This window comes from Glycine max, chromosome 16 (assembly GCF_000004515.6).
Source record: "Glycine max cultivar Williams 82 chromosome 16, Glycine_max_v4.0, whole genome shotgun sequence".
Lineage (NCBI taxonomy): Eukaryota > Viridiplantae > Streptophyta > Magnoliopsida > Fabales > Fabaceae > Glycine > Glycine max.
In genome coordinates this window covers 26,955,914-26,972,094 of record NC_038252.2, presented here as the reverse complement: position 1 = coordinate 26,972,094, position 16,181 = coordinate 26,955,914, and the positions used below count along the sequence as shown (strand labels likewise).

The 16,181-nt window shown below is 34.6% G+C and overlaps 1 protein-coding gene across 1 annotated transcript; it reads right to left on the bottom strand.

Moving 5' to 3' along the window:
• Nucleotides 1–13,062: 13,062 nt before the first annotated feature.
• On the bottom strand, nt 13,063–15,899 carry LOC100784490 (L-type lectin-domain containing receptor kinase IX.1). Its single transcript, XM_006599235.3, has 2 exons — nt 14,371–15,899; nt 13,063–13,988 (listed from the first exon to the last, which is right to left on the bottom strand). The coding sequence occupies exons 1-2, from the start codon at nt 15,660–15,662 to the stop codon at nt 13,340–13,342; spliced, it is 1,941 nt and encodes a 646-aa protein (XP_006599298.1). The 5' UTR covers nt 15,663–15,899; the 3' UTR covers nt 13,063–13,339.
• Between the last annotated feature and the right edge of the window lie 282 nt (nt 15,900–16,181).

Below are 16,181 nucleotides of genomic sequence, written 5' to 3'. Positions count from 1 at the left end.
TAAATTCTTGTAAGTTCTCCTTTCTTTTAATGTATATTAAAGCATTATGGTTGAAATTCAAAGCATAACAACATAAATTTGGGTTTTTTTTTATTACTTGGTTGGATAAGTTCTTAGTCGTTCTCCGTAGGGTATGACAATTTGGGTTTGATTCATTCATAATGGTATGGTTAAATTGTTGCCTAGGCTGGTCCCTGATGGTTCAGTAGCCCAATCCACGTTTCAACCTATGAGAATAATTGGTTAGGCTGAATGCCCCTAATTTTCACCATTTTTAAATGCCAATAATAACAAGCCAGTAGTTGTTACTTGTTAAGATATATCAGTTGTAATGTTGCTTAATGTTATTATTCATTTTTTTTAACGACATTGAATATAATATAATAAACCTTTAGGTTTTAAATGTATCATCTTAAATTTTTTAATTAAAAAAAAAAGATATTATTTGATAAACCTTTATGTTTTAAATGTATTATCTTAATAAGAATTTAGTTTGTATGAGGGTAATTGTCCAATAGTAAATTTTAGTTTCACGCTACCCATAAATAGGTAGCGCTGTTGTTTCCATAAGAATTTTCTTAAAAATGAATGTAAAAATTTATACGAGATAAAAAAGAGTACAATTATATCATGTAACAAGTTCAATGTTTAATATAATTTACAAGCACTTTTTCTTTTCTTGTTTGCATCGTCATCACGACATACATTGTTGGAGATTGTTAGTGACCATCATAGGTACGAATGTCTTTCATACTCTTTTCGGACTTTTATTTGTTATGAATGCTTTATAACTTGTATTATGTGATTGATAATTGTTTCTTTATATACAAGTTTTGATTATTATGAGTGAACCTTAGTTTCCCGTTTGAGATTGGATACAATGATTCTTCCAGACAATTTTGGATTAATCGATGTATTGAATTTTGAATTGTCTATTTGGACAGTTTGGGAAAAGTCTTTTTTTATAGTAGATTTATATGTATATGTTAAGTCTTTTTTTCTTAAATTTGATAAAATTTTGGTATAATACATTTCACTTTGTTCTCTAAGTGCATACTTGATTGGTGTGGAATTCATGTCACCACTTTCATGTCATGTACTTGGAGATCAATGCGAAATGCCGCAGAAATTTTGTCAAACATAAGAAAAGAGACTTAACCTTTATGTATTAATCTACTATAAAAAATGTCTTCCTAAATGGGATAGAGCCACACCTTTAATGAAAAAAGTGAGGTTTTCACGCATGAAATAACTTTGTGAGTATCATAGAATTATTAGTTAGATGGATCGATGTTGGATGAATGCAAGTTGTATGAGCCCTACGTATGAGGAAGGCATTGAAGAGTTCTTGCAATTTGTCTCCGAAAGAAGTCGACCGGATGAGGATGAAAATTATTTTTGTCCTTGTATAAAATGTTTGAATGGGAGATGACAACTACTAGACGACATACGGGAATATCTTTTGTGGGATGGGATTGAGAGGAATTATACGACATGGATACGACATGGATATGACATGGTGAATTGACAGGCATATAGAGGGGGTCCCAAACTGATCTAATTGATGTAGAAATAGGAGATAGATTAGAGGATATGATTCATGATCTTGGACAAGAGTCTTTTCAGCAAGCACATGCCCCTATGTATGATACATTGGAAAGAGATTCCAAGAAGCCTTTGTATTCGGAGTGCAATAAATCTTTGACCCTGTTGCCAGCGGTGTTAAGTATGGTTAATGTCAAGGTCAGATATGGGTGGAGTGACAAAAGCTTCACTTCACTACTTTAGGTAGTGTCGGATATGCTTCCAGAGGAAAACACGTTACCAAAAAGTTACTATCAGGCGAAGAAGATATTGTTTTTGATGGGTATGGAATATCAAAAAATACATGCATGCCCTAATGATTGTATACTGTGCAGACACGAGTCTGAAGAAATGCACAAATGCCCCAGGTGTGGGGTATCACGATACAAAGTGAAGGATGATGACGAATGTAGAAGTGATAAAAGCACAACGGAAGGCTCCCTAGCGAAGGTGTTATGGTATCTTCCAATCATTTTGAGGTTCAAGTGTTTGTCTGCTAATGCAAATGACGCAAAAGACCTCACATGGCATGCTGATGGGAGAAATTGTGATGGAATGCTTCTCCATCTGGGTGATTTCTCCCAGTGGAAGAAGATTAATTGTCTGTATCTGGATTTCGGGAAAGAGACAATAAATCTTAGACTTGGACTTGCTACTGATGGAATGAATCCCTATGACAGTTTAAGCACTTAGCACCGTTTATGGTCTATTTTTCTAGTAATTTACAACTTGCCTCCTTGGTCGTGCATGAAAAAAAAATACATAATGTTATTTATGATGATATCGGGCCCAAGACAATTAGGAAATGATATCGATGTTTATCTCAGCCTCTTGATTGAAGACTTGACCAAGTTATGGGACAAAGGAGTTGTCATGTTTGATGAGTATTGAAATGAGAAATTCAAGTTGCACGTAATACTATTTTGTACCATTAATTACTTTCCAACATATGAGAATTTGAGTGGATACAATGTTAAGGGCCATCATGCATGCTTGATCTGTGAAGAAGACACAAGCTACGTACAACTGAAACATGAAAGAAAAATAGTATATACTCGACATCGATGTTTTCTGAAAGCTTATCACCCTTATCGGTGATTAAAAAAAGCTTTTAATGGAAGTCAAGAGCATGAAAGTGCACTAATATCGTTAACTGTTCAGTAGGTTCTTGAGCGCGTTGGGGACATTAATAATATCGTTGGAAAGACCTAAAAGAAGGAAAAAAAATTAAAACTTGCATATGGAAGAAGAGGTTGATATTATTTGATCTTCCATATTGGTTTGATCTAGATGTCAAACATTGTATTGATGTTACACATGTGGAGAAAAATGTGTGTGATAGTGTCATTGACATGCTTCTTAACATTCAAGGCAAGACAAAAGATGATTTGAATACTTGTCAAGATCTAGTTGAGATTGGTATATGAGATCAATTATATCTAAGGTCTGATGGTAAGAAAGTATACTTGCTTCTAGCTTGTCATACTTTGTCCAGAAATGAGAAGATAAGTTTTTGTCAGTGTCTGTCATGTCAAAGTTCCACAGAGATACTCTTCAAATATTAAGAGCCTTATGCAATTCAAAGATCTAAATTTAGTTGGATTAAAGTCTCATGATTGTCACAACTTGATGCAACAATTGTTAGTCATGGAAATACGAGACATTTTGCCTAACAAAGTCAGGAATCCCGTAACTCGCCTGTGTTTTTTCTTCAATGTCATACATAACAAAGTCATTGATCTTGTCAAGTTAGATGAGATAGAGAAGGAGACTGCTATTATCTTGTGTTAGTTGGAGATGTATTTTCCTCCTTCATTTTTTTACATCATGGTTCACTTAATTGTTCATCTGGTGAGGGAAATTAAATGTTGTGGTTCCATTTATTTGCGATGGATGTACCCGGTTGAGCGATACATGAAGATCTTAAAAGGGTAGATAAAGAATCTACACCATCCTGAAGCATCTATTTTTGAAAGGTACATTACAGAAGAAACTATTAAGTTTTGTTTAGAATACATTGAAAAGGCAAAACTTGTTTGGCTTCTCGAGTCACGACATGAGGAAAGAGTTGAAGGTAAGGGTTCAAGAGGACTGCATGTTATCACTTCAAGTGTAGAAGAATTGCAACAAGTTCATTTGTATATACTGAATAACAATAATGAAATTTTGTCATACATAGTTCATCACGAAGCTTTAGTCAGGGAAAGTAACCAAAAAATGACCAAGAATGGGGTGTTGAAAGAGCATGACAAGACTTTCTTAAATTGATTTAAAGATACAAATTTTTGGTGACAGTAATGCTTCTGATACATTAAGGAAGTTAGTAGATGGGCCTAAAAGAAATGTAATAACTTGGCAAAGATACGATATCAACGGGTATTCGTTCTACACCAAATCACAAGACGACAAGAGTACAATGCAAAAACAGTTGGGGTTAGTATAAGGGCTGGATCTCAACACTTTTCTAATGTACATGATGACAATCCTCGTGTAGCTTTGTTAACTCGTTGATAAGTGCACTAATTTGTCACAAGTAGTAAAGTACTCGGAAGTCCGAGTGTCGAATCCATAGGGACTTTGTTTGTACTTAAATTGATGCAAATCCAATTTACAAGTAAGAAATAAGAAATTTAAATGTAAAATTTAAAGAAACTAAGAGAGAGGAAGGGTAAGAAATTTAAAATAAAAGATTAGGAGATAAGATAAAAATTAAAAAGATAAGAGATTAAAGTAAAAGATAAGAAATGTAGAAGATAAAATAGATAAGATAAGAAAAGTAAAAGAAAAAGATGTATTATTTGCCAAAGATGTATTATTTTAGATTTTTCTTTATCAATTAGGTGAATTTTTCCTACCCACACCTATTAGAATACTTGACCCTGATGTCTCACGATGACAGACCTATCTTACCTATCCATCTCCCAAATGTCTTTGTAAAGCATTTGATCTGGGAGGATATTCAGGTATTTCAATTAAATGTTGAATATTGTTGTAATTGGTTGTACTAAAAATCTTAAATTGTAATTGACTAACTATAAATACTTGTCTCATGTTGAATTTGATATTCCTAAAGCATCTGATTTGAGGATGAAGGAAAAAAATACTTCAGAAAGTAGGAGAGAGGTGGAGGCAATTTAAGTCAGATTTGACCTCCAAATGGGCTCTGGCAGGAGGTACGGAGGGTGAGGATGATAAAGTATAGGAAAAGTACGACATAAGCAAAAAGAAGTGGAACCAATTTTGTCAGAGCCGTAGAGACCCTTCATGCGAGGTTAGTTGATTTTTATTGTTTTTTTAAACGTTATATTTATGAATTATTATCAAGCGTATGAAGTTAGATGGCGCAGACCATTCAGAAACAAAACATTGTCCTTCATATGTTGTCTCATGGAGGAAGTAGCCCAATCCGGGAGCACTGACACAATTGTTGACCCTCGTTCTCCCATTAGATGACACCTTAAGTAGAATATGGCCTGCATGAAAAAATCTAGTCAAATAACATCTAAGGCAGTAAAGGAAATTGCAGATAGGATTGTAAGTAACTCTTATTTGTTAGTGGTTATTTTTAAAACAAATTCTTGGATCAGTAAACCAAATTTGTTTCATTTGTTGATTACTGGATTCCCTGGAAGAGCAGGCCTTATAGGGAAGCTTTGTTGCCCATGGACTTTAGGATGTACTGATTGCTGTCATCGGGCAACTAGAGCACCTATGTCGTGTTCGTGTTGCTGGAGTCGGTGTCACGATCAAATAATGCTTTGGACCCTTCATGGAGCTCCTGCACGTCTACGTCCATGCCTCATGAAGACCTGAAGCAGTTGACACAAAAAATCAGGAAGTAGCTAGAGGAGTCAATCACAGAAATAGTGACTCGACAACTAATGTTGTCCTTCAGCTAGATGCAGTCCCAAATGCAATCACAGATGCAATCAGAAGGACTTGCACTGCCTCTTGAACTTAAGGTTGGTCCTTCTGCTACTCGTGCCAGCACAAAGAAAAATTGTGTCGATCCCTCGGGACAGGACCCAGGCGCGAGTGACTCAGAGAAATATAGGGTATATGTCGATGAGAATCTTCCCCGCCTGGTTGCCCTTAGAAGAGTTTATGAGGGGTCGACTATTATCCATAACGTTCCTTTGGGAAATGATCAAGTCAAGGTCGGTGTTAAGGAAGCTTGAGATGCTAATGCTTGCATTCTTGTACCCATTCAAGAGGTCCAGTTAGTGGGGCAGACATTTAACACCTTTCTTGCTTGGTCGACACATCTTGTAAAGCCTTTTTCATAATAAATATTTCATTTTGTTGTTTTTAAGAGTTATTAAAAAAATTGTTACAAATAAAGTGTTGACCGTCATTCACTTATGTTTATTAACTATGTAGGATAAATAGGGAGCTTAAGAACCAGCAAAAGCTATAGATAGGCCAGATCTTGATGTCGATCCCCTATACCTGATGGCATTGACCATCTCATAACTTTTCCTCAAGCCTTTGTAGGTGTCGTGGGATACTACCGTGTTTGTGGTGTATAATGATAGTTTCCCCTTATACATAAAACATGAAGATCTTTTTGAAATAGCACATGATGGTCAATGTCTCAGCATCTCTGTTATACAATTGTGGATTCTGTAAGTCATTTTACATTATTGTAATTTAGCTAATTGATTATTTTAAATTCATACATAATTTACTTTATTTAACAACAATAGGTATATGAGTGAGACAAGTATGCAAGCAGGGAATGACTCTGTGTATGGATTCCTTGAGGCACAGTCCATACAGAGATCTGGACAATTATAATTTTAATCAAAAGATTATAATAAGAAATAGACGTATAATTCATAGAGAGATGTCTACCTAGGAGTCTACTTGAGTGAATAAGTTAAACTGAACAAATTAATTTAAATAGTGTACTCAGTATAATAACTTAATATGCTCCAATGTAGTGCACATTGGCAAATGGTTGTTATATGTCCTAAGGAATTATAACTTAATGTTGTTATCTGGTTTTGATCCTTGCATAATAGGCTCGACATCTACTTGAAAAGAATTATTAACATATCAGTCGTATTTTGTAATACATTTACCTTATGATTAGTATTTTAATTGTATAATACACATGCATGTTTATCTTAATTAGTGCTTTGAAGAGATTTAACGATAGCCAAAGAAGTAAATCCCAGGCTACGGCCGGATGAATTCTAGTTAAAGTAAGTCATTTAAACATTGTTTGATGCCGTAAAAATTACATTTTATTACTCTTGCACAATAATTTTTGGTTAACTTTGAATATTTGAATATCGTATTCAATTTAGTGTAATAGCAAAAAGAAAGCACTGAGCGTGGGTACTACGTAATGCATTAGACGTCACCGATAGTACAAGGAGGTTTTAAGGATAATTGGAAAATGATAATTGTTTACTTGTAAACTAACTCAATTTGTTATAATTGTTATTATTTATACTTATTAGCTTATGTTTTATTATCTCATGCAGTATTTAACTGATCCAAAACCATTGAAACTAGAGAGCATGAAGGCAATTCATATTCAGTGGACAACATATTATCTTAAAGTTAAAAATGAAACAATAGTTGTTTAAGTAATTTTAGAATTGTAGAGTCATCTTCATTTAGATTAGATTACAAATGATTTTATGTATTGACTTTCATTACTTTAAATATTTCTTTTAATTGATAGTAAATATTCAATTTATGGACAAAATTTAAATTGTCCGATAAAAATTGTCTGGTTTGGTTCTGTTTTTCAATTTGCAGATTAATTTGAGATAATTAAAAAAATAGGATATTAAAAAAAATTCCTAAAAATATCATCGGTTTCTAGAAAAATAGATGTTTTCTAAAAATCGATGTTGTCAATTGACGACAACATTAGTTTTTTTTAAATCCAATGTTGGTGAGCCGAATACAACATCAGATTTTCTAGAAACTGATGTTGTCCTCAATTCACAATATCAATTTTTAGAAAAATCGACGTTGTCAGTTAACCACAACATTGATTTTTCTAAAAACCAATGTTGGTTTATACATATTTTTCTTTTTTGTGTAATTGCTTACTATACAACATTGATTATTTAGAAAATCGATGTTGAGTAGTTTAGTTTAACATCAATTTTTAAAAACTGATGTTAACGTTGATTTCCTTAATATCGGTAGTCTTAACATCGATTAATAACCGTTGTTAAAAGTCTTTAATAACTGATGTTAAAAACCTATTTTTCTAGTAGTGCGTTCAAAAGAAAATATTACAATCTTTCTCATAAAGTAAATATAAAGATAATTTGCAAGATATTAATTACTCATATGCTGACTTTTTATCAAACTTCATTTAGAGGTAAAAGCATATAGTCGTTAAAAAGAACATGGTGTAGTCTTTGGCATAAAATAAATTTAAACAAATTTAATAGATGGAACATAACAAACAATTAAGCAAGTTAGAAATGTTTTTTTTAAGTTTCAACTTAAATAACAACTTCTTAGAACATAATCAAATCCCCATGACCAAATATATGCTTACATTGTAAAATACATATTGGACACAAGAATTATAAATACATTATGAGGAAAGTTAATTAAATACAAATTGTCGATAACAACTTCTGATTTACCTTTTGTGGAGTGCTTACATTATCCTCCACTTGAACTCTATAATTATACTAGAGTCATCAAATATATGCTTAACTTTGCAAGACTCATCAAATCAAAATTCATATTCAAAATCCTTCTCCACCTTCAAAAGAACTTCACCTCCAATCAGGGTGCCAAATTTCTTCATCAATTCTTCCTTTCCTTTTTCCTGCATTACTGTAAAAAAATGTTTCTACATCGGTTCTATGACACATTTAAAGACAATTTCAACCGTCTTTAAAGCCAACATCGTAGAAAGTTTTCTCCGATGGTTTTTAAAAAACCGTCTTAGAAAAGCTACACATTCTAAGATGGTTCTAAGGAAAATAACTATCTTAGAATGATAACATACTAAGACGGTTTTTGAAGGTTTTCAAATAATCATCTTAGAATATATTTTTCTTTTAAGAAAATTAAAATAAATTTAGGATTCTAAGATAATTTTTCAAAAAACTATTTTAGAATGTTATTTTTAAACAATAAAAATAATTTTTGAAAAAATCGTCTTAAAATGTATTTTTTTTTTAAAAATAAAATATTCTAAGTTATGAGGGGATGTTTCCTAACAACTTTTAAAGATATAGAGCCAAATTCTTATGCATTTTGAGGTTCCAAGAAATAGACAGAGAAACCTTCCACCTTTCCATGCCATACTTTTATTTCAGTCCTACCTCAAAAATAGTTTCTATGATATTGAACATCTTTTACCTGCATCAAAAGACATGTATTAAAAAAATATTACAAAAATAACACTACCTACAACACAAACACACAATATATGAATTTTAAACACTACAATAATGGTTGTTTCTAAGTATAAGAGGGCTACCAATGCATATGCTCAACAAATAAATGATAAGAAACATGCTCAAGAACAACCATACATTTTCATGAATGTCTCCACCAATTTCATAATATTTGCATTTTCCCCTTTTCATTACCAACCAGTTTCACATTGAACTCTAGTTACAACATTACTCTAATAATAATCATGACATCATGCCATTTCAATAGGAAACGCAAAAAAAACTCATGATTTAAGGAATAAACTCTAAATATCCAATGCAAAGTGATATAGCGTAAGTGCCAAAGTAGATAGGATCAAAGAACTATCTTTTAGTTTTACCTTGGGCTTGTTGTCTTTATCAATTAGCTTTGCTCTTGTCCCCTACATAGGAGTTTGAGTTGAATAAAGGGTTAAATTAAAGGGAGTTAGTAGTCCTTTTCAACGTTAAAAATGACTAATATATATGAATTTAAGGAATATACAATGTTACTATTAAAAAAACACATATTATCAATAAATTTAACAAACACGTGAATTTGTGATTGAGCAACGTGTATAAAATATTTTATCTAAATTTATATAGTATATGATATATCCCGACTTCACAACTATTTTATAAGACTAAAAATAAGCACTAGCTTGTAGAGAATTGTCTATTTTGTACAGAAAATCAAAAAAATGTTAAATATTATTTGCAGTTCATTTATTTTGCTTTGCATCATTAAATGGAGTTAGTCCAAAATAATTACCTTATAGAAATCATTGCTAATGGTTCTTCTGAGGAAGTGGGCAGCAATGGTGTAATCTGGGTAAAGGCATTGTTCACTTTTTTATCCACTATTCTGCTCCATTTTCTGATTCCTTTTCCAATAGATGATATAATTCAGATGATATTCCACACCATTTATATTCAGTATATATATATATATATATATATATATATATATATATATATATATATATATATATATAGGACCACACAAATTAGTACAAAATTAAAGAACAAAATGTTTTTTCACATCTTAATATATGTATACATCTTGCTAATGTAGCTTTATGTGGAGCTTGTAGGCTTTGGATCTTTTTCATCAATGGAGTCTTTTGCTTCTTGAAAATCAATGGCAACGGAATGAAGAAGGAAGAAAAATGATTAAAGATGTCACTTCAAGGAGAAGATAAGTCAAGAAGAAGCTCACCACCATAGGAAGTCATGGATAAGAGCTTGAAGGAAGGAAAGGATGAGTAGAGGGAGAGGGAGAGAAGGAACACGAAATTTTATGCCTCAAATGAGGTCTAAACTTTGAAGTCTAATTCTCAAATGATCAAAGTTGAAAAAATGCACACACAGCCTAAGTGTCACACAAAATTGGAGGAAAATTTGAATTTCTATTCAAATTTCACTTGAATTTGAAATTGAATTTGTGGAGCCAAATTTTGGAGCCAAAATTTCACAAATTATGATTAGTGAATTTTAGCTATGGTTCAACCCACTAATCCAAGATTAAGTCCAAGATTCTCCACTAAGTGTGCTTAGGTGTCATGAGGCATGTAAAACATGAAGGACATGCACAAAGTGTGACTATATGATGTGGCAATGGGGTGTAGCAAGCAAATGCTCACCTCCCCCTCTAAAATTAATTGGATTGGGCTTCTCCCAATTCAATTAAATTTATTTCCCAACACACACATCAAATATTCACTTAATGCATGCGAAATTACAAAATTACCCTAATACAAAAACTAGTCTAGGTGACCTAAAATACAAGGGTTGAAAATCCTACATTTCTAGGGTACCCTACCTACATTATGAAGCCCTAAATACAAGGCCCAGAAATAATGAAATCTTAATCTAATATGTACAAAGATAATGGGCTCATACTGAGCCCATGGGCCCAAAATATACCCTAAGGCCCATGAGAACCCTAGGGTCTTCTCCTGCATCTCTGGCCCAATCTTCTTGGAGTCTTTTATCCAATGCCCTTGGGCGGTAGGATTGCATCACTTACCAAGCATATAATAATTTCCTCCGGTGTCCCTATTCTTCACATTTGCTTTCTCTGTGAATGTTTCTATTGGATTTGATTAAATTACTTTGTATAGAATAAAGAATATTTGGAAGCTGAATAAAAATAATGAATATAATGAAACCAGAACTATTTGACGAATACAAAAATTGATCTTAGTCGTGACATTCTCGGGACGCGCTGGGATCTACCTCCTTATCAGAAGTCCTAAGGTGTTTCTTCCCACTCCTATCCTTGGAACTCGAATTCTCGACAAAATCCCCTTTGCTATGCTTACTGTTAGGAACAATAGGTGGCCTCAGCAAAGTCCTCTCCTTCTTGATGTCATTGGGGACATGTGATGGCATATCCTCGCTCTCAAACTTGTCCGTGTTTGTGTCCTTGCCCTTGCCATATCTCGTTTCAACCAAATCCCCAACAAGGGAAGAAGTGTTCAATAGTGGAGCATCAGAAGTAGTGTTATTACCCTCTTTGGACAAAGAAACAAGAGCCCTAACACTAGCCCCATTATCGTTACTACCACCTTTTGCTGGCCCGCCCTCGTTATTGTTATCATTATTCAAGAAGGTGCTCTGCCTTCCTAGGGTGTGAAAATCAAGGAGACACTTTGGTCAGTGGAAGGGCTTGGACATGGACTTGCTCCTCGATGGGCTTATCGGTCTAGAGCATGGGCTTGAAAGGGATGACTTTTTTTTATCCATGGAGATGGTTTTTACGGGGAGTTCCACAAGGAACTGGGGCACCTCGGTCTCCATGGGGTTGGTGTTGTTGTTGGTGGTGGTGGTGTTGTTGTGCATGGCCTTGCACTTGTCACATGCCATGTGCTCTTTAATGACCACAACCGCAACCTCGTAGTCCTTCTCTCTAACGAGCGTGTTGAAGCGAAGGTTTTTGAAGAAGATGAAAATGAAAGCGAGGTTAGTGTTGTAGGTGACGACGGATTGGTGGAGCACGGACTGGAGAGAGTGAATATGTTGGCGGCGTTGGGTGGTCACCTTGAGGAGGACGGCTTTTCCTAGAGCGGTGCTGAGGTGGTGGCTTGGGAACCATAGAGAGAGCGTCGAAGGAGAAGTTGTGAGAGCGATAGAGTGGAAGGAGAACTAATATATATATATATATATATATATATATATATATATATATATATATATATATATATATATATATATATATATATTGCTAAATATTCTAAGACGGTTGTGAAAAAATTGTCTTAGAATGACAACTTTCTAAGACGATTTTTGCAAAACCATCGTAAATCTGTTGCATTTAATTTAAAAAATGCCACCAGTTTCTTTCGAAGTCGGTTTTTGATCAATCAACGTAAAAGCAATGTCCTAAAAAATGCTTTTTGTAGTAGTGTTGTGACATCAATTATATGTATTATATTTTATATTCATACAAAATTTCAATTAAAAACATATTAATTTCACTTTGGACTAAAATATATCCTCAGTAAATTTCATCAACAAACCCTGAAAGTTTCCACCATAGAGGCAAAAGACCAGCCAAGTAATTTTATCCTGTCGGAGTCAGCAAAAGCTAGCAACTGTGTTGAAACTATCAAACACTTCAAGCTTCAACTTATTCACGGGGTAACATCCACGACATTTGCTTCACATCCAAGACAATGAAATACCCCAGATTCAGCTGTAACCGCGCCCTATTACATTTGGAGGGATCATAGTACCACTAATCATGATTAAGACCATACAAGATAGTGGCCAAAACAATAAGAATGACATCCTATAAATTAAACACAGATTTCTCATCAGAAAAAGATAGAGTCGTTCAACTGAGAAGATGAAATTCAAAAGCTAATAAATTATACAAATCAACAATCTCTTCTTTAATCAATATTGATATTGATAGATGGATATGATAATTCTAGTGGTAACAAAAGATATTTAAGTCTAATTAATATATCAAAATATTAAAAGGAATAAAAAATATTCTTCCCTTTTTATAGTAATTTTAAATTTAAAAAAATTCTTTTGTGTGTATTATAATCCAAGTTTGCAACTGCCTTTTATATATATATATAGCTAATGTACCATGATCAAACAAGGCTTCTTACTTTGCAAATATATGACGAATGGTCATTGGTAGCTAGCCTAACTAACCCTTACATATGCAAAGAGATTATTTCTGGACACTTACGTATATATAACAAGCCATTAATTAAACATTTCACCACAAAAGTAATGAAAATCATAAGACTAAACTAAATTAACATATGAAGCACACTACATCATAAGCCTGCTGCCCGAAACAGATTGTTTTTTCTGCCTTGCTCAGGAAATTAGCGTCCAACACTGACGAAGCTATTAGTGAAGGGTACTGAACATGAGGAATTGTAGGTGGGTTGCCCATGGGTAACTAGAGAAGGAGGATAAGCGTTATGCATATCAAGCGGAAGCACAGGCAATGGCGCTTCAAGCTGAAGAACTTTTATTACTTGTGCAGCCTTGGGCCTTTCTTTGTCGTTTGGGTTAGTACACCACAACCCCATAACAATCAATCTTGTTATTTCATCCACCTCAAACTCATTGTTCAATCTCTCATCAACAGCACCTAGAACATTCCCTTCCACATATAATTGCCACACCCAATTCACGAGAGGTACATGAAACTCCCCGTCTTGATAAATCCTTCTCCCACATGCAATTTCAAGAGCCACAACCCCAAAGCTATAAATGTCTGATTCCTTGCTTGCCCTACCTCCATTGATATATTCTGGTGCAAGGTACCCATAAGTCCCCACTACCCCTGTCCTCTGAGTTCTCAACCTTGGATCCACCAACTTTGCCATCCCAAAATCGCCAAGCTTGGTGCTAAAATCCATGTCCAATAACACATTAGCTGACTTAATATCCCTATGAAGAACACTTTGCTCTGCATCCTCATGAAGATAACGAAGGGCCAAAACCACCCCTAGTGCTACCTTGTACCTGTAAAGAGAAGAGAGAATTAAGAACAATGGTGACAAATGATTAATTTCAATAGCATAAGCTAATAGCTACATTCCAAGAGACAAAATAGAAATACATATACATCAAAGCAAAAAGACTAAGAAGAAAATAACGGTGACCCTATTCGGATATATAAGCTTTCTTATAAGCAATTAAATAAAAAAGAAGAAAGAAAAATAAAATAAGCTTTTCCCATATGATCAAATTAGGTTATGCATAAGTTCAAATCGTTTTTTTAGTTTCCATTGAGTTTGCATCTACCAGAAACATGCTGCCAAATACACAGTAAACAACCCTCAAGTGATAATAAACAATAAAATACATATAAAAAAATAAAGCTAAATCAAATTATCTAACGTACCTAATATCCCAGGCCAAAGTTTTTTTCTCCCCGAAGAGATGGGTGTCGAGGCTTCCATTAGGCATGAACTCAAAAACCAACAGAAACTCCCCTTGCTCGTGGCACCACCCGATGAACTGCACCAGGTTTCTGTGTATAAGACGGCTTATGATCCTAACTTCATTGATGAAAACTCTCTCTGAATTTTCAAAGCTAGTGAAAATCCTTTTCACAGCAATAACCCTTCCTAAATCACTCAGAACCCCTTTGTAAACCTGTCCCGAGCTACCTCGTCCAAGCCTTGCATCATCCGCGAACCCTTTGGTAGCTACAACTAGTTCTTTGTAATCAAATCTTCTAGGTAAAGTTGCCCTATCCAAATCAAACTTAACCGGGGTGGCTCCACGTTCACCATTATTATCATTGTCTACCTTACCCTTTCTCTTTTTTGTGATCATTACCCAAGCTGCAACACTCACGACAACGACCACGACCACCAAGACTGTTGAACAGGTTACCACAACAACCAGCAGAACATTATTGTGGTTTTTTGAAGCAGTGGATGAACTGAATTCCCACGAGTGAATAACGTTCCGTTGGGTATATTGTCCAGTGGCAGCGGAGAAGCCAACATCCACCCACTCAGGTAGAATGTCCATGAGGTCAATCTTGTAAGAAAGGGAAGAATTAGTGGAATTGGAATTGTTAAAGGACCAAGACACAAAGAGGATCTTGCTGGAAGCAGTATAGTTTATCAAAGCGTTACATTTGTTTCCGAGGTTTTTGTCAATGTCAAACTCAGCAACAGCCACGGATTTGAGAGAGTTATCATCTACGCCAACGTGCTGAAAGGGAGGGTCAATTGTGCTATTAAATGTGTCAAACTCAACCGCAAACACATGGTTATGGGGAATATATGCATTGGTGGTGGCGTTGAAGAGGCCTAAAGTTCCACCGGCTGCGTTCGGAGGAATCCGGTAGCCACGAGGGGCTAAGTAGAAGGCGAAACCATCACCAATGGTGTCGTTGGTGGCTCTGGCAATAGTGAAAGTGAAGCGTGTGGAGAAGTCGTTTACAACACCAGAAGATGAGTCCCACAGGTGCAGAGGTTGTTTGTAAAAGGCTCTTCCAACCCGGAAAAGATAGGTCACTATGTTTAGCTCTATGGACCCGTTTTTGTTTACTTTGCCATCACCCTCGTATGCCATGCTTTTGGCCCCGTGGAAGTTTGTTATGTTGAAACTTAGTGATTCGGCTGTTTTGATAAGGGGAGAAGGAATGGCCAACACGAGAAGAAAAATTGTGATCACCATCTCTGCAGGTAGTGGTATTCTCAGTAGCTGTGAAAGGTTATATTTATTTGTTTTGACGGAGGAATTAATATTGTTGTTTAAATAAGAACTGAGTGATGTTTCACTGATTGACACTTTTTTTGGGTTTTCTTCGTAGTGTGTAGGTGAAGTTTCTATTGATATTAAGGCATTTTTCTTTCTCTTAATTTTTTCAACTTTTGGCTGCTAATACTCATTTAAATGATATGTTAGTCCAGCATAATTTAGAATCAGTTTCACGATTCCTGTAAAAACGAAAAAAAGCAGCAGCTTCACAATGAGATAAGTCAACTAATTTGGTTTTCGTGATAAACACGTTATTTATTTGATTTGATTATAATAATGCAGGCATATATGATCAACTTCATTGACAAAAACTGGTAATTGGGACCCCGGCAATTAGGTTTGTTTGATAAGTTAATTCGAAAGTTTATGAACCACAATTCAAGATAGAGGAATTAATGTACATCGAGAGCGTGGATCTATTGGAGTGTGTGATTG

Bases quoted from the DNA above. Each gene is read 5' to 3' on its own strand.
- LOC100784490 (XM_006599235.3), bottom strand. From the start codon at position 15,662: ATGGTGATCACAATTTTTCTTCTCGTGTTGGCCATTCCTTCTCCCCTT. The intron at 13,989-14,370 runs GTACGTTAGATA...TTCTCTTTACAG, and splicing joins ACTTTGGCCTGGGATATTAG to GTACAAGGTAGCACTAGGGG.